The following is a 26,500-nucleotide window of genomic DNA, read 5'->3' on the forward strand; positions in this document are numbered from 1 at the left end:
TCTCATTTAAAGCCCTGAACCTCAGCCTCACAGAAACCCTGCTCCAAACTGTTCCAAACTGCACTCCTGGTAGTATAAATGGAGGCACAGGGTGTCACAGCTGGGCCCATGGTCCTGGAGACAAGCTGAGAAGTGGAGAGGTAAGTGCTGGGTTCCCCATTCACAGAACGGTTGAGGTTGGCAGGGACCTCTGGAGGTTTTCTGGCCCAACAGACATTGATAAAATCCCCCCACATCTCCTCTTCTCTGGGCTGAGCAGCCCCAGCTCTCTCAGCCTCTCCCCACAGGCCATTTTGCTCCAGCCCCTTCAGCATCTTGGTGGTCCTCTGTTGGATTTGTCCCAGTATGCCCAGGTCTCTCTTGTACTGGGGCGCCCAGAACTGGACCCAGCAGTCCAGGTGCAGCCTCAGCAGGGCTGAGCAGAGGGGAAGGATCACCTCCCTTGGCCTGCTGGCCATTCTGTGCCCAATGCAGCCCAGGATGGCCCATTAGCCACCTTTGTGGCACCTTGCTGGCTCAGGTTCAACTTGGCATCCACCAGGACTTCCCAGTCCTTCTCTGCCAAGCTACTTTGTGCTGGATGGACTCAGGGGTTGGTTTCTGCCCAAAAGCACGTCTCTTGGCATATGTGCCATAGATTGCTCTAAATCAAAATGAGACCCAATCACCTCAGGAAGGACATGAGCAATGGCTTCCTCTTGCCCATTTTTCTAATTGCTCCTGTTCCATCAAGACTGTCCCTGAAAATCAGGCCAGAGCCTCCCAGGCCTGCTGTCACCATCAGCCAGGCCATCTCCTGTCACCCTCTGCAGGGCCCAACCCATGTCCTGGCCTCCCTCAGCCGGCCTCACACAGGGAGCTCGGGCACTTTGTAAAGGCTGGGACAGAGTTATGAGGGGACACGAACCCTGACAAGGTCTCGGGATGAGTGATGGATGTTCCTGGTGCTGGAAAGCAGCCAGATATAAGCCAGAGCCCCGCTGTCACAGACAGGCTTCACAGCACTCTGCGGCTTGTGAGCCATTTTACAACACGGGGTTGCTAATGGACTTGTGCTTTAATTGCTGTTTAGCGAGGAGGCATTTGGGAGGAGCCTCCCAGGCAGGAGAGATTAGAGAGGGCCACCAGAAGGAGAGATAATCATCGATGAGATTGACTTTCTCCGGTCATATGTGTCAGCGAACTCCAGGAAACGCTCTTTTCCTCATACCCCTGCTATGAGGCTGCAGGAGCGTGGCCTGATTTCTCTGGCACCCGGCACTCCTGGCCACATCCAGCCCCAGGAAACTGGCACAGACCCCAAACCCTCCACCAGCAACTGGGCTGCATGTGTGGAGCAGCATCCTTCAGGTGGGCATGCGTATGCATGAGTTAAGTGCCTATTTTATTATTATTTTTTTTTTTTTTAAAGAAAGCAGCTTGGCTGTGCTGCCTCAGAAGTCACAGACAGAAACTTCATTACTATTTCCATGTGGCTACGGTAACAATTTCTTTACCATCATAAGCAGCAGATGCTGAGAGATGTTCATACATTTTCCAGAAACCCTGAGGTCATGTGGAAACTTTTCAAGTTAATGAGGGCTCCTGGACATGAGATAACTATATTTTTTTTGTTATTATCATTATTATTTTTTGCCAAATAAACATTGCTCCTTAATAGTTTTCAGCTTATTTAAATCATTTTCAACCATTTTTTTTAAAGATAAGTTTGCTTTACATGGAAAAATATAAAGTCATATGATGCTAGCTACTTGTCTCTTCTTGACAAGGGAAAAAAAAAAAGAGGGACTTTTTGCCTGTAAAAATCCCTGCCAGATTAGTGGTTACTGCACAGATCTGTGAATTTGGAAACTTGGGATGCATCCCTGGGAATTTCACTGGCTGTGTACGTGATCTTGAAGAAGTCAATGGGCTGGCAACGAGCTGACCTTTTGGTTGAGCCAAGCCTGCTTGTTTGCATTTTGAGGGAGGAAGGGGTATTTTCTGCTGGTTTTTGTTATCGTGGCTACACTTCCTTTTTAACACTGTCCCTGCCTGTCCTGCTGTGGCACTGCCTGAAGCACGGAGCCGGGGACACCTTGCACCCCTGAGAGGCATTGCTCGGTCTCAAGTGGACTACAGAAGAGCCTGAGATATCACCCATATGTTTCTTCCCTCTAACACTACCACTGTGGGCCTTTCTCTGTCTGTCCAGGCCCTAGGGATGGTTCGGAGATGGGTGAGGGTGCTGTGATCTGGACACGTCAGGCTGAGAGTACCAGGTGAGCTCTGCACCACGTGCACTGGAGCCAGGTGTATGTTCCTGCCCAATAAACCACTCCTAGGAGTACAGACACCTCTAACCACTACTGAGACTCTCTGGCCTGTGAATTCCTGGTCCAGTTCGCATAGATGGTCTCTCCTGCAGGCCTTGGTACCTAACGGGTTGATTTGGGTTTGTTTGTTTGTTTTCAGTTCAAAAACCTGCAAAAATGTTCCTGTTGCAGCTGGATGGATCCCTCCTCCTCCAGAAACCACGCTCTGCTCTGCCAAACAGATTTCTTCTGTTGCTGTTTTGGGAGAATATGGCTTAGTTTTAATGCTAGTCCTATCAATAACCCACAAGCTGTTGTACTGTGCTTGCTTTTACCTGGGGGAGGTTGCTGGCAGTACTGTTTCCTCTCAGCTTTGTGCAGCAGTTTTAGTAACATAAATTAGTGTTAGAGCTGCTATTGGTATGCTCCTTTGCATTTTTTTTCTTCTAATAATGGCAGCAGACAGGAAGCAGTGATGAAATGGAACTAACTACTTGCTGACTTTGCCGTCTAGATTTTGGTGAGGTATTTTGGTCATGATGAACTGAGGGTTCCTCAAGGGCCTAAAACTGAAAATCACATCCATGAACTAACTTTTTTTTTTTTGTTATTATTATTCTTTCCAAGACAGGAAAAAGAAAACCTGATTAGTTTGCATATATCTTTCTCTGTGGAGTGCATGAATGCCTATATGCATTAAAGATTTGTATTGAGCAAAAGCTGGCAGCATAAACAAATTTTCATTTGGTTCTGAAAATGGTGAGGTCTGTGGTCATTCTTATCTAGATCCAGTTGCTATGAGATCTTTGTTTCCCACGCTCATGAGTTGCCTCTTATTGATAAACAGTTTAATTACTTAACATATGATCTCAGATAGCAAAGAGAGGTTTGATGCACCAACTTTGTCATTATGGCCCTGAATTTTGCTTACTTAGTTCCTTGGCAGACACTTTCCACCCTGTCTTGACATCTTTTGACATATGAACCCAGGGTTTTCCTGTCCTCTGAAGTGCTGTGCTTGTTAGCTTCAACCTACCATAACCCGACAGGACTGCCGAATTCATCATTAACAGTATGGCAATGCCCTCAGTCCATGCTATGTCTTAAAATTTTTTTCTTTAATTTTCCCACATGCACTGACAGCCCGGTGCTGGTGGTCCTTGTTTCACTGCCCCACACCTCACCCTCCCTGCTCTCCATAGTGTCTCCAGCTACCGTCCTTGGGAAAAAAAGAGTTTGAACCAAGGAACGTCTGGAAGCAAGCAAAGGGGGAATCCAGATGTTGCTGATGGAGGTGAGTAGCACTTGGATGCACTCACTACACCTCGAGAAGACACTGGGCAGTGTGCTCAGATGCTGCTTTGTGGTCGAATACCTTGCAGGTGTTCAGTTGCTGCCTTTCCTTGTCTCTGGCTTGGCCAATGTCTTCTGTGACGTGACTCGTTGCACTTCTGCTGCAGCACTGGAAGTGCCTACTACCCCTTAGTAAATGGGGAGCTCAGTCTCTCTTACAAAGGCCCAAATCCACAAACTATTTATGTACACAATTCCAGCTGATTTTTATCTCAGTTGCCTGAATATCTTTGCATATCTGGGCCTAAGTGTTTTGTCTGTGGTCATGCAGGAAGTCTATGGTAAGCAGAGAAGTGAAAACACATCCCAAGTTAAAGCTGTAATTACAGTGCCATCCTTCCCTTCGTTAGGATGTTTTGGGGGGCAGGAGAAGATCTCCACTTGCTTTGAAAACAGCAATATTTTGCTCTGTATTTTGATATTTGGCTTTAAAATAAAAACCTGTAACGCTGATGTAAATGATGCCTATTGATTATCCTCTCATAAAATAGAGAGCTCACTTAAGCAGGCATTGCCATGGCTGAAAGCCAACGCTGCAATTGATCATTTAATTAACCGGAAGAAAATTAAAGGAACTGTAATCTGCTGTGTCTCAGCTCTCTTGTTATCAAGCTGGCAAAGTGCTTATTTCTGCCTAGAGCAACGATCAGTTCCTTGACCCTGTGATTTAGAAACACTGGTTTACACATCGCCCCTCACCTACCCACCTGGCTTTCTGCAAGGCAGGATGCGGTGTGACCTGAGCCCTCCTTCACCCCCTTGTGGACCCCAGACACCGCAGTACCTGAGCCTGAAAGAGAAATGGATGTTCTCTAAAAGTCGTGTTTTAGAGGTTGGGACTAGAACATGAGAGCTCTTGAGTTTATTTTAATACCAGCATTTCCTTAAAGGGATCACGGTATTTATTTTCATGTAGCTACTTCAGATAAATGAGAGGACAGTGTGTTTGAGACAGAAATGGTCCTGAAGATATGGCTATCTCCTGAAGCTTTGCCTTCAACAAACAACCTGAGCGATCTGTGAACAAAGAGAAAAGAAAAAAAAAATAAAAGAAAAGAAAAGGAAAAAAAAAAAACAGATGTAAGAAGCCATTGTTTTAATGATTGTGTTGCCATATCAAGTGAAGAGAGACAGCTGCCTCTAACTTGTCTTTGCATGCCTAAGTAATATATTAATTACCTCATTACCCATAAATGCCTACAGTCCTGCAAAAGGCATGTTATAACAGACGTAGTCATTAAAGCTTGCGCTGCATTTTTGATGTGTTGCGGGAAAACAAACAAACAAACAAAACCTCAAGTCCTTTGTGTTTCAGCTAGATCCAAGTTGGGGAAATGTTAAGTAGAAGCACTTAACAAACTGTATCGTTCGAAAGCGTGTTTTAATGCCAAAACAGGAAGAAAACAGAATTTGAAACGGTTCCCAATGTTTGATCAGGTAAAAGAATTTGTTCCCCTTTGCATTTTAATTACAAGTGAAACCCATTCAATTTCATCTTTGCGTTTATTTCAGCCTTTTTTTTGCTTTGTGTGAGAAACTTGCGGTCCAGGCTGCAACATAACAAAGGGCTCGGTAGGAGGGATGAAAAAGATCAAAAAGAGGAAAAAGAAACTTCTTTCAAAACGTCGCTGCTGATCATAAGGAGCTGCAGGAGTCAGATATCTGCATGAAATTGAAACCACTTCACCTTCCGAGACGCGTATTTTCCCTCTGCTCTGGGTTATAACTCACGCACGGACCCTCGCAGGGTTTGTGCTGCCTCTGCTGGCTGCTGCTCTGGCTTCCCCCGGGTGTTCTCAAGGCATTTCACTTGCGTTTGTAGTGCCTTCAAAAGGGAAGCTGGGCAAAGAAGAAAGTAAAACTAGCCTGGTAGGTATGAGGTATTATGGGCTGATTGGCAGATTGGGAGTGTCTTGCTGGCTTCTGAGACGTAGGTTAAAAACACTTTGTTGGTCACAGGTAAAAACAGCCGGTGCCCTGCTTGTTTGTGTGATGACAAGACGGTGCCGCGCTGGTCACCGCGGCCTCATGAGAAAGTTGTGCTCTGGGTGTGGGAGCAGAGGCAAGGAGGAGGAGGAGGAGGAAGTGTCCCAGTGCCACACAGCAGGACAGACAGCCATGGAGACAGTGCCTGGGGTGTTCAAAGGGACACAGGACCGAGATGAGGAGCACCAAATCCATGGTTTAGGCAGCTCTGCACCCCCCAAATGCAGGGTGGGGCAAAGCTGTGCCCAAATCCCTGTTCTGACTGATCCGGAGTGAGGATGTAAACCCAACTCCTCCGCATCCCTGAGTGTCTCTGTAAGCAGGAGTTAAAGGACCAAGGGGAAACAGGTCTCCCCGTGCACTGCATGAGGAGCTGAACTCCATGCCTGGCACACCGTGAACTCCCCCGCTCGGCGCGTGGAGAAGGATTGCAGCAATGAGATCTGAAATCCTTTCTCTGAGTGATTTGTACAGCATCCTGCGGGAAGCCTGTAACCGAAGCATCCAGGACTTCAACCACAAACCCTTCTTTTCTGTAAGGATAATTTCAAAATTCCATCCTGCTTTTTGTCCACATCAGGAAAACCACCATACAATTTGCAATATCTGCCCAGGAGTGGCCTGGGGTTGGCAGGATGTAGCCAGCTGGTGAAACTGCATGGCTTAGCCTGCCGAGCGCATGCTTGCCTCATGCTTTCATCTGGTGAATTCCTTTCATGGGTAGAAAATCCTTCCCTCAAATCTAATTACACTGAATTGGACATAGTGCTTTTATTATGCTGCAGAATTTGTTAGCCACATTGGTGTACTTCTCTGTGCAGAAATCAAAGTCAGGAGAGTATTTCCAAATGTCTGAATGTGCACTGAGTCAGGCAGGCTTTATGAGGTGGTCATAGCTTAAAACAAATATATTGTGCAAATGTGAACAGAAGAATAAATAAGATCTTGGTACAAGAAGGAAAGGAACTAAAGTTAGAAAAGACCAGTGGAAATAACAGATGCCAAGGAGAGACTCTGACTCCCCTTGTGTGCTCCCGTTTCAGACAATATTCTGAGTAACAGCAGCATTAGCCTTTCACTATCAATGTTTTGATTTGAATTTAATTCAAATTTCACTTCACTTTTCTATTGTGAAAGGAGCTGGCGATCAGACATCTCAGATTCTTGCATTGTTAAGCACGGTGAGTCATAGTAACGAGCCTTAGATCGCTGATAGCAGTGTGCAGAGGAGCCAAGAGGCTGAGCAGCCTTAGAGACCTTCTGGCACTTCCATTTCAGGTAGATGCTCCCACAGGGGCTGTGTGGGCACGGCGTGTTTTGTGGCCAAATATTGATAGATTGGTATGTTCCCTTCACTGTAGCACGGTGCTTATTTATTGAATCGATGAACATTAGTTCCCTAAATGTAATGAGCTGTGCTGCCAAGCGAAGGTCCAGGAAGGGCAGAGCTGCTGGTGGGTTGTCACAGTGGCACCCCATGCGAGGTGCGTCACCAACTCAAGTGACGTAAATGGAGGGAGCCTTTGTTGCTCTTTAACACCCCCCATCGGGAAGTCCATACTCAGAAAATCTAAGTGCTCTTTGGGAGAAAGACGCCTGAGAAAATTAAAGCCCTGGACTTCTTCCCACTGGAGTCAGCAGAAGTTTTGCCAGTCAATATTGATGAGGGCGTGATAGGGTCCCGAGAGTTAATGCATGCAGTGCCCATCGTGGTGATATTCAGCCCATCAGCAGATAGATCTGAAGCCACAGACGGGAGCATATCTCACATCTTTGCATTGATTTGTTCTGCTGCTGAATCCCTGCCACTGTCCTCACCGAGCCACCTGCTGACTCATCAGCTCGCCTTCTCTGCATTTGCCCTAATTAGTCATATGCAAACAGACTTTTATTCAGGAAGTTCTTTTAACGTAAGTTGGAGTATGAACTTAGCACAGCAATAAAGATCAGGAAAAGTGAGTGTGCTATACACTAGTAAGGCTCTGTTATCAGCCACTGGCAAAGCGGAAAAGAAAATGTATATGCAGAGTTTTAGTGACTCAAAAGTTTAATAAAGGGGAGGATGGTGGGGAGAATATTTGCTTAACGTCCCTCTAGAGATGCTGTAGCATGAAATGTTTAACTGCTGAACAAGTTTCCACTAACATCATCCTGAAACACAATTGGGTTTTGATGCAGTGTTCTTTATTATGGGCTTGGGGAAAGCATGTTTGGCATGAGAGAAATGTGTCTAGTAAGGAGACCACAACACTTATTCACAGCTCCTCAGCCAGTTCATGCTGGGAAGTCCGACATCTTTGAACAATTAAATTGAGCAATGTTAGTAATTTGTACGCCGAGATTTTTTCTGCCGTGTCTTCTGCTCAGAGACTGCTAACACATCTAGGGCTTTGGTGACTCAATTATTAAAAATGATCAGAACCTAGCATGAGAGCATTCAACGAGGAACTGTTTCGATGCACTGTACAGTGTGTAAAGTTGGATAATGGTAATAAAGGTGTACAAGTGAATCCTGAAACATCAATGCTTATGGGCACCAAAATTAATCATCATGCAAAGGAGCGACAGCTAAAGGATTGAAAATAAGAGACGGCTGGGTGGGATCAGGTGAGTTCTGTAGCGTTAGAGCTAGGCAACCCCTGGTCTGGATTACATCGGTGCTACTTGGTCTTTAAAAGGAACACAATCACCTTTGTGTGAGCACTGAGACCGCAGTTGAAGTGCAAAGCAGGCTTTCACTGCCATGTGGCAGCTCATCAGGAACCACTTCACCCTCACACCCACATTAGAGAAGCTGAAACAGTTGCTCAGAGTTGCACCAGCCTCCTCTCAGGCATGGGAAGTACCTCTGGTAGAAACACTTCACTACCAAAACTCCCCTGGCGTGTCCCAGTGGCAGGGGCTCTGGTAGCGAAGGTGGCACTGAACTGTTTGACATTTCTGCCCCTGCCAGTGCATCCCCCTGTTTCACCAGGGGAACTCCTCGGTGGCTGTTACGGTGACTCTGAGACTGTGTTAAAACAGTGCATGGCTGCTGTGCAGGAGTGCTTTGACTGGCTGTACCTCATTTGGAAAGATGAGGTGTCTGTGAGCTGCTGTTTGGCTTCTTGGTACTTACGCAAGAGCCCCGAGTTTGAGTCTTGTTCTGATTATTTCTCTTCTTGAGGCACCAGTGAGCACAGAACAATAAATATAGCAGTAGTCCACAGCCACACTGCCATGGGCTATCGTGTTGTCACATCTCATAAGCTAAGTAAAGCCGGGCTTTGTCAGTATGCGGATGAGAAACCTTAAAGGAATAAAAGGAGTCGATAGCACCTGTGTCTCTTCTGCGTCTCAGACCGGTGCAGGGAGAGGCATTTTGTTTCATAGAGACGCTTCCTGTGATTTCTATTAAATGTCACGGTCACTGCTTTTTCTTCAAAAGAAATTAAAACCAAGCCATGTCTGTATGCAAACATGACTGCTCCTTACATGGAAGCTCAGAGACCACTGCAGAAATGTTAGGAAGATCCAGTAACGACATCGTTTTGCCCTGCAGGTGTTTCCTACAACATTACATGGGCATACAGCAGGGCGAGGATATTACATCTGCCTGTCAGAGCTTCTTTTTAAAAGGTATCATTACCGCAGAACTGAGAAGTGAGAAGTGTCATATGGAGACTGGGTAGTGTCATATGGCTCAGCTCCGTATCATCACTTATAGTTCCTGCTGGAGGAAACCAACAAGATCATACAACACGCGGTGTTGGAAGAGACCCACACACGGATCATGGGGTCCAACTGCTGGCTCCGCGCAGGATCACACAAAATTAATACCGTGTGTCTGAGAGCGGTGTACGAGTGCTTCATGAGCTGTGACAGGCTCGGTGCCGTGCCCACTGCCCTGAAGAGCCTGTCCCAGTGCCCAACCACCCTCTGGGTGCAGACCCTTTCCCTCATACCCATCCTGACCCTCCCCTGTCCCAGCTCCATGCCGTCCCCTCGGGTCCTGTCGCTGTCCCCAGAGAGCAGAGCTCAGCGCCTGCCCCTCCGCTCCCCTCGTGAGGGAGCTGCAGGCCGCCATGAGGCCTCCCCTCAGCCCCCTCGGAGTCTCCCTGCAGCCCCTTCGTCCCCTTCCCACCTCCCACAGAACCGACAACACCCATGACAGAACCCTCGGGCCAGGAGGCGACCGCGGTGCCCTCAGCCCCCAGCCCCGCTGCGGTGGCTCCTCAGGAGCCCCGGGGTCAGCCTGGAGCCGGCTGCGGGGGTACCGGGGGCTGCCCCCCGTCCCCCCGGGCACCCTTGGGCGCCCCCCGGCGGGCACGGAGCGGGGACACGGACACGCGTGGGCGGGTGTGGGGGTCAGGCAGCACTTTGGGGTTTTTGGGGTAAAAATGGGGTGTTTTATTCAGCGGTTAAAGCTTGCTTCGGCTGTGACCCATTGTTAAAGTGTCTCTCCCTTCTGGCCCGCCTGGCTCTCTTTACTTGACGTGGCTTTTTAAGCTCGTTTATGACTTTGGGGAAAAGGAGCTAGGAATTGACGAGAGGCTTAAAAACATTTAATTTGAAGAAGCGACGCACGCTGCGGGGGGGACGGGGGACATTTTGGCTCCCGGTGACCGTGCGGGGGCAGAGCCGCGGCCGCGCTGGGTGGGCGGCGGGGCGCATCGTCGCGCCACGTCGTGAGATGTCGCGACATGTCGCGTGTCGTGCCGCCTCCCGCCCCGCACACAGCCCTCCACGTGAAGCGCCGGCCCCCTCCTCCTCCCAGCTGTTTGCTCAGCTGACCCCGGCGGCCGAGGGGCCGGGCTCCGCCGCCGCTCCTCACTGGCGCAGCGCAGGGCCCGGGCCGGCCGAGCCCGCCTCTGCCTCCTCCTCCATCTCCTCCTCTATCTCCTCCTCCTCCTCCTCCGCCGCCTCGCACAGCCCCGGCCGGCCCCTCGCCGCCTCCAGCCTCCGTCCCTGTGCCCGGCTCCTCCCGCACCTCCCCTTCCCGGCGCAGGCCCCGGCGCCTGCCCCGATGCTCTGAGCTCCGAGCGGCCCCAGCGCCGGCCCCTTCCCGGCCGCGCCGCCATCTCCTCGCCCCTCAGCGGCCATTGGAGCCGCCCCGGAGCCAGGCGGCAGCAGCAGCAGCAGCAGCAGCCAGACCGCCGCCATGGACAGCCCCGGCGGCGTCAGCGACAAGAAAAGGTACCGAGGGGAGAGGCTTGGGGCTCACCCTCCTCATCCTCAGCGCCCTTCCTCCCTTCCCACAGCCCAGGCCCGCGCTCCCAGCCCGGCTCCCCGCAGCGCTGCTGGGCTCTTTCATCCTCCCTCCTCCTCCTCCTCCTCCTCCTCCTCCTCCTGCTCCTGCTCCACGTCGCCATTTTGTCGGCGGGGGGAGCCCGGCTCCCCGCTGCCCGGGGGGCTGCAGCCCCCTCAGTGGGGCTGCTTGGGGAGAGCCTCGGAGTTAAAAAACCCAAAAAGGGGGGAGAGTTAGGGATGGGGTGGGGAAAGGGGGAACGTGTGCGGCCGGCCCGGCACCGGGGGAGGTCTGCTCGGGGTCCCAAATGGTCGCGGTTGTGTGGGGAAGGGGAGATGGGGGGGGGGTTTGGGGGTGGTCGCCGAGGTTTTGGTTCGCCAGGTTTGGTTGGGAAAGGGAGGATTTTAGGTTATAGCTTGAGGAAAGCAAATCGAGGGGAGAGAGGAGGAGGAGGGCTGCCGAACAATGTGAGTTGAGAAGTATGAATAATTCACCGCGGATTGCTCGCTCAAATTAGAAAGGGGGGGGGGGGGGGGGAATAAAAGCCTTGAAAGCTTTTGTTAGACAGCGAAGTTGTGGAGTTGGAGCATTTCGGTCAGCGGCTTTTTTTTTTTTTTTTTTTCTTTCGATGGGATGCTCCCCCCAGCGTGCTTTGTGGAGGGATTAAAATTGCTGTAATTGGCATCTGCAGAAAACAGCGTTTGTATCGGTACCGGGACCTTTGATTTATCCATCTATCTATCTATCTATCTATCTATCTATTTATTTATTTTTATCTCCGCTTTTGTATCAGGAGGGCACCCCAGCAGGCTGCATGAAGCCCTGGAAGGGAGAGGCTGGGGGCTCTGGGTGAGGGTGGCACAGGGGGGTTGCAGGAGCTTTCGGTCTAATGAAATATCTCCACTTCTGTAACCTTTCGTGTTGTTTTATTTTTATTTTTCCCTTCTCGAAGCTACTAACTACTGAGAAGCCGCAGAGAAAATGTTGCAACAGAAATGATTGTGCTCTGCTGGCCTAATTTGGTGGCAAGGCTGGCTGGAAAGGGGCTTTGAGACTTTTTTTTTTTTCCTTCTGTTGCTGTTTGCTTTGTCCTCGAGCGTTTGTTATTTTTTACTTACCATTCTGTCCTGCTTGGGTACTTTTTTTGCAATTTCCTTGTCCTGGATATAATCTGCTTTCTTCTGAATGTAGGAATCAGTATGCATAGCTTATCCTGCCCTTCCTAAAGGAGAGCTTAAGAAAGAGCATTTGTTGCCTTCTGCTTCCTGTAGACCGAGTTCAAGGTTGGGAATGTTTCTTATAAAGTAGCGAGGAATATTGAGGTTACCTCTGTTGTAGGGTATGTTTCAAATTAAAACATAAAGCTGTGTCTGTGGTACGCTCATCCTGGGGCTGCGAGTCTGCAGTTGAGCAAAGATGGCTAAGCAAAAAAGGAAGGATGTGAGCTCACCAGAGAACTTATTGAAAATCCCAAGCATTGCTCAAGAACCGGGGGTTGTTTTAGAAGGCTTTAGGTTTGCCAGTGTCCCTGATCAGAATACCTGTAGGGGAAATACCTTCCAGTCTGTCCTTCGATGATAAAACTTTGGCTGGCTGTAGGTGCAGTGCGCCTCACTTTCACCATGTGTTGGGCTCGTTTCGCTCCTCATCCCTCTGTGTGCGAGTGTTTGGGTAGCGTTTGGTTCTCGAGAGTTAAAGTGAAGCTTGTTGTTCACTAATTATGTGCTGTGGGATGCAGAAATTATGAAATTTGACCCAGTGTGTCCCTCATTCTTACATAAGTGAAATCTCCTCATCGTAGTAACTGTAAGCGCAGATTCACTTACGGGTTTCTTGAGCCCATCCTGTTAGGCAGTCCCGAACTTTGGGAGATCTCATTTGATTTCTTACGGAATCCTGACCCTCTGTATGTATGGGTAACGCTGTTATGTATTGCCAGCTCTGTGGGTTTTAGCTGTTCTTCAGTAGCTGTGTCATTTTTGTGTGCTCCTGATCTTTTTTTTTACATATGTTGCAAGGACTCAATTTGTTTCTGTGTATAGAGTGAATAAAAGAGCATTGTTGAAAGCTTTGCTTGCTTATTAACTCCAATTTTATTCAAATTTAAGACTTGTATAAGTCTGACTTTCTTTTCAATTTTCTTTTAACTAACTCTAGTGTACAGATTGCTCGTGCCATGAGAAGTTTTTCTCAGTTCTGTGGTATGACACTTTGCTTTTAGGAGAGCAAATCTTGCAACACTTTAAGTAAATGTACCATTTAGGGTTACTGGTTACTTTGGTAAGGGCCTGAGCTGGTAAACAGATATATTTGAAAAATGGATCTTGGATTGTTTAAAATCCTTACTTGTAGCATAAATAAATATATACTTAATGGTATGAGTGCTAAATAAAAATGACAAGCAGAGAGTTTATAAAAAGTATTTTCTTGAGTGCCCAGTATGGGACTTTTGAAGGTATAAAGCACGATGATTTAACATCCCGACTTGAGCCTCTTGCAGAAAAACTTCAGCTTTTCAGTTTCTCATAGTTGGGACTTGAACTGTATCGTCTGGTATCTGAGAGGGGGATCTGAAAGACCGGGGTTTTTCTGTTCCAGCTCCAGGATCTGGCCGAGAGGCCCTGGTCCTGTGCCACTTCCTATGAAAGGGGCAATGACTGCTGCTGGCTTTCTTAAACCTATGTGAGGTTTTTAGGATTGTGCACTGCTTTCTGCCTGTTAATTTCTTTCAGTGCCGGTGGTACTGAGCCACTGCTAACAGGGTTGAAAGCTAATACAAAACCCTTTTGTATATACTATAACTGTACCTTTCTGTGTTGTACGAAGAGGAGAAACCTTTCTAAATCTTGTGCAGAATCTCCTTGCAGGTACGGGGAGGGCAGAGTGGTTTATGGCTTACATAGAAGTGGTTGTTTTTACTGCTTTCTGGATCTTTCTGGGTTGTTTGGCTTGCCTTAGGACTTAAATGGTATTGCCCGAGCTGTCTGCTCTTTGTCATTTCCTCAAACACAAAATGGTTTTGAAGTGTCTTCAGTAAAAGAGATCGGAATCTACTTCTCAGTGCCCGCTAAAGATGAGGGCAGCAGCACGTTGCTACAGCTCTGCCTCGTGGTTATCGAGGCACAGAAAACCAGGCAGGAATAGCTGGGGAGGGTTTGCCAACTGCAGACACGCTTTCCTTAAAATTTTGAGCTCTCAGTGCTTTGGTCTGCTTGTGTCAGTGGAGGTTTGAGAACCTGGTAGCACGTTCATGGAAGCAGCAGATTTCTGGGTTTTGCTCAGTGATACTTGCTCTGTCTGGGGTGCTTGGAACAGCTGTGAGTGGTCCATGTGGAGAGGCTTGCTGTAGGTGTGTCGGGGGACTGGGGTGATAAAAGGCTTTTATTTTATGTAGTTTAAAGCCTTTTTTGGATGCTACCTTCTGTATAAATGCTATTTGTTTCTCAGGAGGCTTACCCTGGCATGTTTTCGGCCACAGGGAGGGCAGATGTAGCTGTGCACTGGTCATGGCACCCCAAGCCTGGCAATTAGTGAACTATTGATTTAAAGGCAGAGGTGTCAAGTTGATAATCCACCTTATTTCCTCTTCTAATTGCGATCCCTTTTTCTGGTAGGCTTCTCTTCCTTGAGGAACAGCCATCGAGGGCTTCTTTAGCTTGGGTTAAGGCCACGTTAAGGTTCTGTAAGCCTTGTGAAGTGGGGTGGCCAGGCGGTGCTGTGCCAATCCTACTACCTAGAGTAAGACTGGGCAGCAATGCAACAGGCAGCATTTACTTCCTCCTCTGCATGTTGTGAGCACAGCTTGTAGACCTTTGTTCCTCCATATCCTTGAATTGTATGCCTGGAGTTCATAAAGTTGTTTCCAGGACTCTGATTGCTGATGGCGAAGTGGAAAAGGAACAAAATCAACTCCTACCAGCGCCAGCGAATGTCAGCAGTGTTGTGGTGTGAGCACGAGCCGTTCTGAGGCTCCTACGAGCGTGCCTGTTCTTCGGTGTGCTGATCTGAAAGCCTTGGAGACTCTCCCTGAGCTGATCTAACAAAAGGGATTAAATTCTCGTGCGTTTGTTCTGCATGGTAACAAAATTACACTAATGTGTGTTAGAGGGCTGGATTTCAGCTAGGTTCTCATGAGACTTTCCAGAGTTCAGGGCGATGGTGTATCGCAGGAACCACTGGGTTTGTGTATTCAGTTTTGTGTACTGCAGGGGGAAAAAGTCAGCAGTATTGTCTCCCCTTAGCTGTGAAGAGCTTGGTGTTATGATATGCCAACAACACAATTCTCAGGCATTGTGAAGTGAACCCGGGTGGGAGGTACCGCCTGGTTCAGCAGTGGCAAGGGGAGTACCCAGATTTTCCTGATGATACTGCTCTTTCAAGGAGATGCAAATACAGATCAGATTACTGTGTGTGTTCTTCAAAAACAAAGCAACTTCAAAACAAAAACACATCTTGCGAGAACCTTAGCAAGGTGTAGTAACCTGTTTCCCACCTCTTGTGTTGCTAGCTGATGTCCAAAAGGAAGGAATGTTCCAGATTGCGAGTCATCAGCCCAAATGCTGCTTTTATCTCACCATAGGCAGGTGTTTACATGCCTCAAAAAATCCTAGGCAATGCATGGAAAGAACGGAGGCCTTACTCATCTCTTCATGTCATAACAGCCCTTTCTCTTTTGGATTTGAGAAAGTTTGAGCGTTTTGGAGCCTCTCTCAGGAACCCTCTTTTGTATCAGGGCAGGCAGAAGAGCATGCAGGAGAATTTGTTTTCCACTGAGTATTGCTCCGAAACGGGAGATGCTTGGGGCGTTTATGACATTGGGAACTACAGAAATGGCCCAGGAGAAAAGAGAAGCCTTTGCGTTTTAATTAATGACAGAAAATTCAGGAAAGATACAGGTTTCCAAATTAGAGTTGGATGTGAACGCTGTTAAGTTTTTCCTCGACTGAGATGTTATTTATCTTAAAATAAAACTATGAAAATTAAGCTCTGAAATTTAGAAACATGAAGTCAAGTGAATACATGCCAGCATACATGTATGTTTAAATACAGTTTATGTTGGTGACGAATGCTTTAGGCTGCTTTGATGTGGAGCCATAGCCTCAGTTGATGTAAATTAGCACGGGTTCATTGAAGCTGTGCCTGTTCGTACCAGCCTGGGGATTTGATCCAAGATATCAGAACTGATATCTCCAAGTGCATCGATGAGTTTCGTCACATGCAGAATTCGTCATTGCTTTCTGTTGCAGCCTGGTGATATGGTGACTTGTACAAAAATGTGGTGTTTTAAAATGTTGAGGTATTTCTAGCAGGCTATTTCACATGGTGTCTGTGGACGGTGGAGAACTGGTGCTTCAAGTAGATCCATTTGTAGTTCCTTTAAGATATCTAATACATAATAAACACCATGTGCATTATAGACTCTAGAGAAACTTCAGTTCTGTTTAATTTGGGGTGGTATGAATGGATACTTGTTAAGCATTCAGAGGAGAAATGTTACAACAGATCCTATAACTCGCCACGTTAAAATAGAGCCTGAATTTCAAGTGAAGAATTGAGGAAACTGAATCATCGCGTTTGTGTGAAGAAATTTCTGCTATTATATTTACAGCAGCGGAAGGTTTTACCAAACAACTTATTAAATATCCCAAGTACCTTACTAAGTATCCCTTTCAACTCCTTTTGTAATAACCCTGGACGTGTTACCTGAAAAAGCTGCCCCGTGTTGTTTACCAGAATGCGTCGTGATCCCCTCGGTCCTAACTGATAGCGCCCATCTGGTTTTGGTTTGTGAAGGTTATGTTTCAAGAAGGAAAAGAACACCGAGGCCAGGAACCTTGTTTTTGTGGAATTATTTCATGCTGCTCACAACTGCAAGTAATTAATGAACTGCTAGGCCAGGAGGGAGTTCAGAAGCCTGCCTCCTCGTATTTTCCCCATGCTTACACCTGCTGGAAGAGGTGGGAATGTATTCCTTGGAACAGAAGACTTCAAGCAATCATGTCACGGACAAAGGCTGCAAATGGGACTCTCTAAATGGAAGTGATTCAGCTGATAAGAGGAGTATTTGGTGCTCAGTCCTTCAGAAGAGGCTTTTTTTTCCGTGCAAACTATTGAATCTCCTGGCTGTGGAACTGACACTGCTGCAGGCTCTTTATCCTGGCTATTGATGTAAGCATTTTTCTTGACTGCTCACTGGATCTGTTTGTTCTTTATTCATACAGAGAAATAAAACTTTATATTGCTTATTTCTATCTTTTTATTTTGTTCTTAAAACCTTTGATCATGAAATACCCTGCTAGGCGAAAGCAGTTGAGGAATGCAAGGTGAAGAGATGAGGTGAAGAACCTGCATTGAAGCACTGAGGAAAAACCTTCAGTCTCTGCTCTGGAAAACTCGAGTCTCCAACTGTGTGAGGCTAGACTAGCTCCTAACTAAAACAGTGTTAGCTGCGAGGTCAAGTGAAGAACTCATCTTAGGGATGTGTTTTTCATCTTTTTTGTGAGCCTGGCTGAAGCAAGAGCTACTAACTGCAAGAGTGTTGGAGGGGGGAGAGCACTTGAAGGTTAGTTCTGTCCGTGTCCAGGCATCATCTTCATGTAGTTTTTTAGTAATAACCATGATTTAACTGCCATGCACCCTTCCCCCCGAAGGGTAGAGTACAGCTATATAAAAGAAAAAAAGCCAAATAACATGGTTGAAAAAAAAATCTGGATTTTCTTACAAACAGCCTTTGTGTGTCCTATGATTATTTTTACACAGTAAATTACTATGCACAGTGAAAATGTCTGGGGGTTACACTGTATAGTAAGACACAGCAGAATCACTTCACCACGTTCTTAATTAGAAATACTAAATTTGGAAGCTTTTACCTTCTTATGCTTTCTAAGCAGGGAGAAGGAGGGTTTCCAGGTCAGCACGAGGCCAAGTACAGTTGATAGATAATCTTGGAAGTGTGGCCTTGCGCTAGCTTTAGGAGTGCTAGGCTGCTGCTGGCTCTTTTATGCCATCATTTACCTGCTTGTAAGACGTCTAATACAGACCTCATGGTCCTGGTAGTAAAACCTCTCGCTGTATTTTGTTCACTGTGTAGCTCAAGGAGAGCCAGCCCCTGCTATTACTCCGCAGGTAGGGATGGGTTTCAAAGCACTGCTCATTCAGAAGCTAACTCGGTTTGAACTGTCTGCTTGCTCTTAATTTGTTAGGTTTCTTTTCAGTTAAGAGGTTTTTAGTGGTGTTCAAATTATGTTAAATGCCCTTAAATAACCACAGCAATGTAAAGAAAGCAGCTTAAATTGCTTTGTCAGAAGAAAATATACAAAGGAATGAAGCTTAACCAATAGTTTACATACAGAAGTGTTGTTTCTGTGCCTTAATGTTACTCAAGTTTTTACCGTTAAATTTCTTTTAAAATCTTAGAAATCCTTTATATACAGTAGCTAATTTTCTGTGTTACATTACTGGGCTTTAAAGTTCATTAATTCATAACGAGCAAGACTTTCATCTAGAAGATCACATGCTCGCAACTGTGCAGGAGATCAGGGTGTTGGTTATTCTACACAGATTACAAAATAAGGAAAACTGATAAATTGGCCATAATGGCAAAAGCAGTGATATTTAAAATCACATCAAAGCCAGAAGAGATGAAGCCGCAGCCTGGAGTTCATCGTGAGCTGGAAGCTGAGAGCTCATGCTAATTGCGCGGTGCAGCTGGAGGAGGAAGGAAGGAGCACCCTTTCACACCAACCTGCAAAGAAAAACCTGTGGAAAATGTGTGTGGAAGTTCACTGCAGGTCCTGGAGAGCCCGTCCCTCGATGATTCCTTCACCTGGAAGTTCTGATTGCGTTATATGTTGGAGAGCAGCGTCTGAAATGCCTTTCCCTGCTCTTGGGAGGCTGGGTGCCAGCAGCAGGCAGTCCTGTGAGGTGGCACACGGGATGAAGGTCCTCTGGCCCTCCTCTTCCTTGCCTCACTGCCTGGCTCTTCTGTTTAAGACAAGCAGGCTTATTCCATGTGTGTGCTGGGCAGAAGGTGGGCAGGGGGTTGTTTTTGTGTTGTTTTAAAAAACACTTCATCATGCGCTTGCCGTATGCTTAAAAAAGCGGATTTGAGTGGTGCCCTCTGTTTACATCATAAACCTGTTTTTCTTACGAAGGCCTCTTTATGGAAGTTGAATTGTGCTGTGCTAGTTTGCGGTAAGCGCTGGGCTCGGCTGGGTCCTCTTTCCGTGGAAGGATTCGGTAAGCGCTGTGACCAGCAGCCCTGAACGAATCTAACCACAGTGACATCAAACCAGAGCATGTTCAGCGCAGCCCGAAGAGCAGAGCCCTGCTCTAGCGTGTTTTTGGGCAGCCCGTGCCTTTCCAGCAAGCCCGTGTCCATGTGTACTGCTGCGTGGTGGCAGGTGAGAGCTGTCGGTGTGAGGTTTTAGTTACAGTAGTGTGGCGATGCCCATGTGGAGGTACCTGCAGACCAGGAGCTGTGACCCTGTCCCACACAGCTGTGCTGGCAGAAGCTCCCTTTTAGGCTGATGACCATTTCCTTCGAACTGCAGAAGAAAATTCAACCTGAAGGGCTAAACACAAGGCTACTTACATGTCTCCTTTCTGAGTTCAAATACCCTCAATCAACATACAGTGTTAATGTATGATTTTATTGCAATAGCTGCATCTTGTCTTCTTTACTGCTTAAAGAAAAAAAACCAAAGCTGTGTTATAGAAGATGTTATCGTCCAAGCCTGCTGTTGCTGGCACTACTTTGACGGTCTCGGGGGAGTTTGCTTCTGACCCGGGAGCACTGCGTATGAAATCTTGTGTTGGCAAACGAAGGAGATCAGAACCGAAAGCCACTTAAAGATCAATAACGAGAAGTTACAGTGTTTGAGACGCGTTATTCATTTGGATTGTATTCTTTCCACATGGTACGCTTCCGTGAAACTGTTTAAATGCAGTATACAAACTCACTCAATTGTGGAAAACAATTCTGAGAAGGGGACTGTGAATCACTAACACGAGATGTTTGTAACTTTTTTTTAAAGAATGTTCTCAGGCCTGAGTCAGGAAAGATGAGGCTGGATTAATTCCCGCGTGCACAATAGCTGTTTTACATGGGAATTGAAAACACCTACAAAGGAGAAATCTGAGTAGAGGAAGGGTAAGGTAGTATGAACAACTGTGCAGCTAGAAAGGAGAGAAAATAAATAGCAGTAAAGCAACATACAGAAGAAAGTAAAACAATGTAATGCTGTGTACACGATGCGGAGTTGTCCTTGATGCTGGGTGATGATTTAAGAAACTAGAACGAGGCGAAGTTCGTATGCCACAGCTATAAAAATTGGTCAGTGTGCAGGTCTTAAATCTCATTAGCAATTTTTAATTTCAATGTATTGGTTACTAATGGCATTTTCCAGGGTTCTTCTTGGTCTCTGTTAGTGGTGTTACGTAAGGAGGAATGGGGCAGCTTTCAGTGTGGCCGTGGATTGTTTTTATACTTGAGGAGAGGAAAACAGGGTTATTTTTAGAAGACTGTGGAGCTGCTTGTAGAAACGTGCCGTGGTGGGGTCTTTGAGATGATTCGGTGAACAACGCATTGTTTAAGAAAGATGCTGTGGCCCCAGTAGCTCATGTGGCTGCAATTACAGGCATTGCATGTCGAGTACGGGGGCTGCGTTGACATCTGCAACTGGTGCACGTGTGGCTGCTGCTGGTGGGCTCTGCCTGAAGGCTGCTGGACTGGCTCTTGCTTGCTGTGAAAGGCTGCTGTAAGACTTCTGTTTATATTCACCCTTGTTTTAAAGCCCTTCTCGTGTGGGGCAGGAGTGGGAGCCTGGGTAATACCCTTCAGCTGAGCCCTTGCTTTAGCTGCAGTGAATCTTGGTGGTGAAATAGGGCTTTGCTTTGGGTGTCTGACTTGGGTAGCTTTGGGAACTCAGCTGTTTGTTCAGCCATTACATGCGAACATCTCTCACATGTAAGCTGTGCCGAGTATTGGTCTTAAAATTGTCAGCAGAGCAGTGTTTTCGGTGAGCTGCAGCGTGTGTCCTGCGTTAGATTGATTTCTGCTTCTGTATTCTGGTGGTGGGAACACAAAATGGAAATGAATGTCTGGCACTGAAATCGGGCAGGAAACATACCTGAAAACGCATGCAATTTCCTGCCTAGAGTGGGCATTTCTGATATTTTCATTGCATGTATAATCTGCTCTTCAATGGAGATCTTTCTTCTGAATCCTTAGGTGGCTTTCTTTTATGCGAAACAGATAGCAGGAGGTTGAAATCGTTCCGAAGTTGCTTTTCTTTTAAATGGACTCGGGTTCCTGTTCCCCATACAGGGTACGCTTGCTGTGGAGACCAGGATTTTTAAGCATAGGCACTTCTGAAATGGCTCTTCAGTTATGTGACTTACTTAATCTTAGTGCTAGTTCACATCTTAGTGTCTAAAGGCCCCTTCCTTGAGCTCCCTTTTTATTCTCGCTGACAGAGCTCACTTCAGAGATGTATTTTCTGTATGGGAATTCAATGTCCTTTAATTGACTACACAGAAATTTGTGGGCAGCTGCACATACCGTGCTTTCTCATTTACTTTGTGCAACTCGAAGCAACAAAGCTCAGATTAGTTACAACAGTAAAGGGATTTTTTTGCTTTTCTTTTTTGTATCTGGTGCCATCCCAGGTTGAGGTAACTCTGACTTCACTTGGTAATTAAACCTCATTTGTGAAAGACCTTTTCCCCATTAATTTGATCCAGTAAAGAAACGCTCTTTGAAGCTGGAGATTAATCTTCCTATTTAAATTGCTGGGTTTTACTCCGATTAGTTACAGCTTAGTTTTCAACAACAGCTAAAAATAGCAAGCTGTTGTGCTGTACAGTTTAACCATCTATCTATAGTAGTAGCCTTTCTCGTAAGGAAATATATAGCAAGGGGGAGACCAGAGCCTGCCTCGTGGACACCAGCTCTTGGTATTAACATTTTGGCTTTGCTGGGACACCAGCACTTGGTGCTAACACTTCGGCTTCACATGAGTTTTGCCCATTGTAACACCGGGCAGAACTCCAGCAGGCAGCACCCAGTTCTCTTGCTCTGGGATTAATTTTTAACGGCGGTGCTATGAGCTTGATTTGAGCGGTATTTCAGCTGGTAATTAATAATTCAGTGGCCACGAGAAGTTGTGCGCTAAAGTATGCCAAAACCAAACAAAATCTAGAAAGTGGCTGAAATATTTTCAAGAACATGGAGCATTCACAAAGAAAACATAAGAGGAAGGGCTAACATTGCAACTGGTGAGCAGCTATTTCCATTTTTTTTACATTTTTTTTACATAAAAGTGCTGCCTGCAGTTTAAAGGGAAGCCATAGCAAGGCGCTGGCAGCCAGGCAGATGGAAGTGAATTACTTCAAGTAATTCTCCCTTTCCTTTCTGTAGCAGAGCAAATTTTTCACAGGTGAAGGGATCTGAAATGAGTAGCTAACAAGGGGAAAAGCAGAAGGATAAAGGTGAAGCTGTCAAAGGCAGCATAATTACTTGTTTTACCTGTGTCAGAAGTGAATTCTGTGGTCCGGGAAAAGGACAAAGAATTGGGAAGGGATTCTCACTTCCACCCTTAGTTTTCTTCCAAGAGAAAAGGTACTTGAGGCCTGACTTCAGTAAGAAATACTCAATCAGGTTAAATTACTGAAATCTTTTTTCAGTATTGTACATTCGGTATTCAATTTGTTTCAGCCTGACCATTTCAGGCTGCTAGTAGTGACATTCAGACTACATCTGCATGTTGGGAACCTCAAACTTCTCAGACCCAGATACCAGTTCTGGAGCAGGAATAGCCTTCAGGTTGAGACTGAATGGAAAGAAATCTGCAATAAGAGAGATCATCAGTTATTTTGTGCTACCTGTTTCGGGAACACAAGCTATACTCACAGAAACTGATCGATTTAGTGTGTATCAGGATTTTTTTTTAACTCATATAACCATAAATTAGTTATCCAAAGGCCTCCATTACTATTATTTTGATATATTAATGTTTCTCATGATAAAGTGCTGGTTTTGTGACCTTGCAGCCTGATTCTGCCACAAAGGAGGTAACAATCACACCTATTATGAAATATACCTTACGTATTATAAAATGTAGGATTCAGAAAACAAAGCTTTTAATGCTTTCTGCTGTTGGCAGTGCCAAAGGGGTAGAAGACAGGCATGGTGTATCCCATCTGTGCCTTACAGTTTCCCAAAGTTGGAAAAAATTAAGGTAGTCACAGAAGAAATCCTGATGGCTCACTTTGTCTATAAAACATCCCTTTAAACTTCTTTATGTCAAGGCATTCGTGCTTCCCAGGTCGGTCTTATGCACACCAGTAGTGTGGTCACTTGGGTGCTCGTGCACAAACGAAGCAGGTTTTTTGGCTGTTGCAAGCAGCACATTATTTATGCATGTGTTTAACTGCTTACATTGAACCTGGTTGTTACTGCCTGGGTATTATCAGCCAGTGAATCACTTTCCTCTGTCATCTGTGGTACCTCTCGCAGGCCAATGTGCTAATTAAAAAGATTTTTTGCACAAACTTAGCAATGAGAAATTGGCAATGCTACTGCTTGCCTTTTAAGTCTATTGAAATTAAAAAAAAAAATGTATTTCCTAAACTGTTGGTAGCAAATATAATACAGTATAACAAAAGCTTATCTTCCGTCATCTTCAACTAGTGACGCTTGGTCTCTTTATGGTAACATTCATGTGCTTTGAATTACAAAAGCAGTGTTTGTGGGCATGTTATTTATCTTACAACTTGCATTCAAGTAGATGGGAAGAAGGGGATCCTACAGATCAGTACAGCTGCGTTTTGCATCCTGGTTGTATGTAAGCAGAAGATGGGATGCCTTTGAAAGACACACATACATATGTGTGTATATATTAAAAAAGAAAGATGCAAAACCATATGGTACTACTTTCCATAGGCCATTTAAAAGTAAAAGCACATTTCAGTGCAGTTATTTTCCACTGATGTGGGCACCTGGAAAAGGGAGGGTTACTGGGATCACGGCTGGGGAGCACAGCTGTGTCTGTGCCTGCTCTTGGCGAGCTGTCACTGATTTGATGCAAGCTGAAGAGGCAGTGCAAGGGGCTGTGCTGGAGGAAGAAGTGGGAAGGGGACTTTTTGAAGCACTTGCAAAGCAGGACACCTCACACCATATGGGTAGGCTTGCTTATCTGACCTGTTTGGCAGGCTCTGTAGGGATGAATGACAGCTTTAGCATGTGAGGGATGGGATGGTAAGAGGAAGAGCGTGGAGAGTAGAAATGATATTACTGGAGCATTAGACTAGAAACTTAAACTGTGGTATTTCGGATGGATTTTAGGCTTTAAGGACCAGGAAGGAGAAAGAGTTTGGAGGCTGGAGAGGCAGCAGGCAAGGTGTGAGACAAGGACTGTGAGAACTGTAGTTTGTAGATGTCTGTCTGAAGAACTGATTTTTTTCTGCTGGAAGACTTTGTGGTTTTGAATCTAACTCTGTCAGAGCCTGATTGCTGCAGAGCTGTATATACAGAATTACATTTAAATATATAAACTGAGGTTTTAAATAATCCAACTTCAATAACTGGTTAATTGGCTCCCGGGCAGCTTAGGCAGCTTCAAATTGAACTTAAGAGAATTTTGCAGTTTTCATATTAACCCCAAACTTTGTTTATACAGGATTAGTTCTGAACGCAGGAAAGAAAAATCAAGAGATGCAGCTCGATGTCGAAGAAGCAAGGAGTCGGAAGTGTTCTACGAACTTGCTCATCAGCTGCCTCTTCCGCACACGGTGAGCGCCCACCTTGACAAGGCCTCCATCATGAGGTTGACCATCAGCTACTTGCGCATGAGGAAGCTGCTGGATGCTGGTAAGCAGATAAATTGTCAGCAGGATCTGGAAAAGGGACTGGAGATACCTTGAGGAAGGAGACTTTCAATTTTCAACTGCTAAAATGTTTCAGCAGTTGAAAAACAATTAATAGTTGTATCCTTTGTATGGAAAGGTAGAAGACCTTTCATCAAAAAGATGGCACAAAAAAATATGGCCACTGTTTAATTTAATCGACTTTGTTTCTCTCTGTTCTGACCCTTCTCCCAGAGTTAACTTCTTTCATTTAACTTTTTTTTTTTTTTTACCCTAGGGAATTAAGGCTTTACTAAACTGTAGAAGGTTGGTGTAGGGCTAACGTAGCTAACTGTATGTGTTTCTCTTTAGTGTAAATTGGAAGAAATTCTTATGATTCAAATTCTACTGAAGGTGAAGTGAACCCAGGGTACATTTGCCACAGATGCTGTACTAGTTACTTGTACTCATCTACGCCTACATATACCATACAGAGGAGTAGCTTTGTTTGTCTCGTAGGAAGCCCCTGAGAAAATTTTGTAAGGTCTCTTTGAGGCAAATGGTAGTATTTTTGTCAACTAGACTTTCCTGAAGTTGGGAGGTTTATTGGTGTTTGTATCAAAGCACAGATGTTAAATGTCACTCTGATTTTCTCTGACTCATGGTAGACCTTGAATTTAATTTATCACTTACTTAAGTAAATTATGCTACTTCTGAACAGTCCTGCAAGATTGGCTCCTTGCAGACTGGTGCCAGAAGTCATTCCTGATAGTAAGCACAGAATGAGTGATGCTTACTTTAATATAAATGTGTGGGTCCTTATAGGTGAGCTGGAGACAGAAGCCAAAATGGAGAAGGAACTGAACTGTTTCTACCTGAAAGCTCTTGATGGATTTGTCATGGTTCTCTCTGAAGATGGGGACATGATTTACATGTCTGAAAATGTGAACAAGTGTATGGGACTCACTCAGGTGAAATATTGACATTTCCTAAGACTGTTCCAAATCTGTAAAAGTTGTTACAATTTTGTATATATGAAGTTAGACACCTGTATACCTCTTTTGCAGTTTGAGTTGACGGGGCACAGTGTATTTGATTTCACTCATCCATGTGACCATGAAGAGCTGAGAGAAATGCTTACGCACAGAAATGGTGAGAACGAAAAAACAATCTATTTAATTTACTTATGGATAGCTCCTGTTGGCATTAGTACAGTTGGATATCTGCCAGGTAAAGGAATTGAGAGAACAAACTAGTATGCTTTGCTGCCTAGATCTCAAAGTAAGTCAATTTCAGACATTATAAAAACAGAAATAGCCAGAATGTTTTGGAGATATTCTAATTTAGGATACGTAAGACTTTATTCGTACACTTTTAATGTTAAAAAAAAAATAAGATGAACAGAATTACCGAGGGTTGAAAGAATTAGCATGCCTACAGGAATTAAATAAATGTAGAGGTAGGTTGAGTGAGAATGATCTTAAGTGATTGCTATAGAAGTGTATGGAGAAGTGAAGTTGTTACGTTTGTCTTGGTCTCAGCTTGCCTTTGCAGGACAGCTTAAAAGCAAATGGCTTCTTCCAGAAATCTGTGGTGTTACATCTAGTACACAGAAATGATGGTATATTTAGGACGCAGAAAAACTAATCGGGTAGTGGTCCTAGGGATATTGGATACTCTTTGCTTTGTTAAGAATAAAAAAGAACACTTGGAAAGCCCCAAAAAGCGACTGTTAATTCTGGGCTTCGGTGTTTATGCTTCACTGCACCTTTTAACTGGTGCATGAAATTGGTAT

At 45.5% G+C, this 26,500-nt stretch overlaps 1 protein-coding gene and 2 long non-coding RNA genes across 10 annotated transcripts in view; 2 read left to right on the top strand and 1 right to left on the bottom strand.

Annotated features, from left to right (window-relative positions):
* HIF1A (hypoxia inducible factor 1 subunit alpha) overlaps positions 1-26,500 on the top strand; it is a 65,892-nt gene that overhangs the window by 22,450 nt on the left and 16,942 nt on the right. For 3 of the 8 annotated variants that reach the window (XR_011809425.1, XM_038179947.2, XM_038179948.2), the window contains 3 exons: positions 24,540-24,730; positions 25,531-25,676; positions 25,773-25,857. Coding sequence is in view for 7 of the 8 variants with exons in the window: in XM_038179947.2 (XP_038035875.2) it covers positions 24,540-24,730; positions 25,531-25,676; positions 25,773-25,857 (422 nt within the window). In the remaining variant the exon portion in view is untranslated. Of the gene's footprint in view, positions 1-10,470; positions 10,809-11,084; positions 11,150-11,283; positions 11,328-11,506; positions 11,570-17,010; positions 17,029-20,490; positions 20,619-24,539; positions 24,731-25,530; positions 25,677-25,772; positions 25,858-26,500 lie in introns of those variants that run through there. The other 5 variants (XM_072038175.1, XM_027459124.3, XM_038179949.2 and 2 more) reach the window with 5 other exon arrangements.
* LOC106020153 (uncharacterized) lies at positions 37-5,519 on the top strand. The gene is made up of 4 exons (XR_011809428.1): positions 37-140; positions 2,195-2,261; positions 2,455-3,588; positions 5,160-5,519. It is a non-coding gene; the product is annotated as an uncharacterized lncRNA (long non-coding RNA).
* On the bottom strand, positions 18,135-24,544 carry LOC140002568 (uncharacterized). The gene is made up of 2 exons (XR_011809426.1): positions 22,388-24,544; positions 18,135-21,197 (listed from the first exon to the last, which is right to left on the bottom strand). It is a non-coding gene; the product is annotated as an uncharacterized lncRNA (long non-coding RNA).

The sequence above is a fragment of the Anas platyrhynchos genome, chromosome 5, assembly GCF_047663525.1.
Source record: "Anas platyrhynchos isolate ZD024472 breed Pekin duck chromosome 5, IASCAAS_PekinDuck_T2T, whole genome shotgun sequence".
Taxonomy (NCBI): Eukaryota; Metazoa; Chordata; class Aves; order Anseriformes; family Anatidae; genus Anas; species Anas platyrhynchos.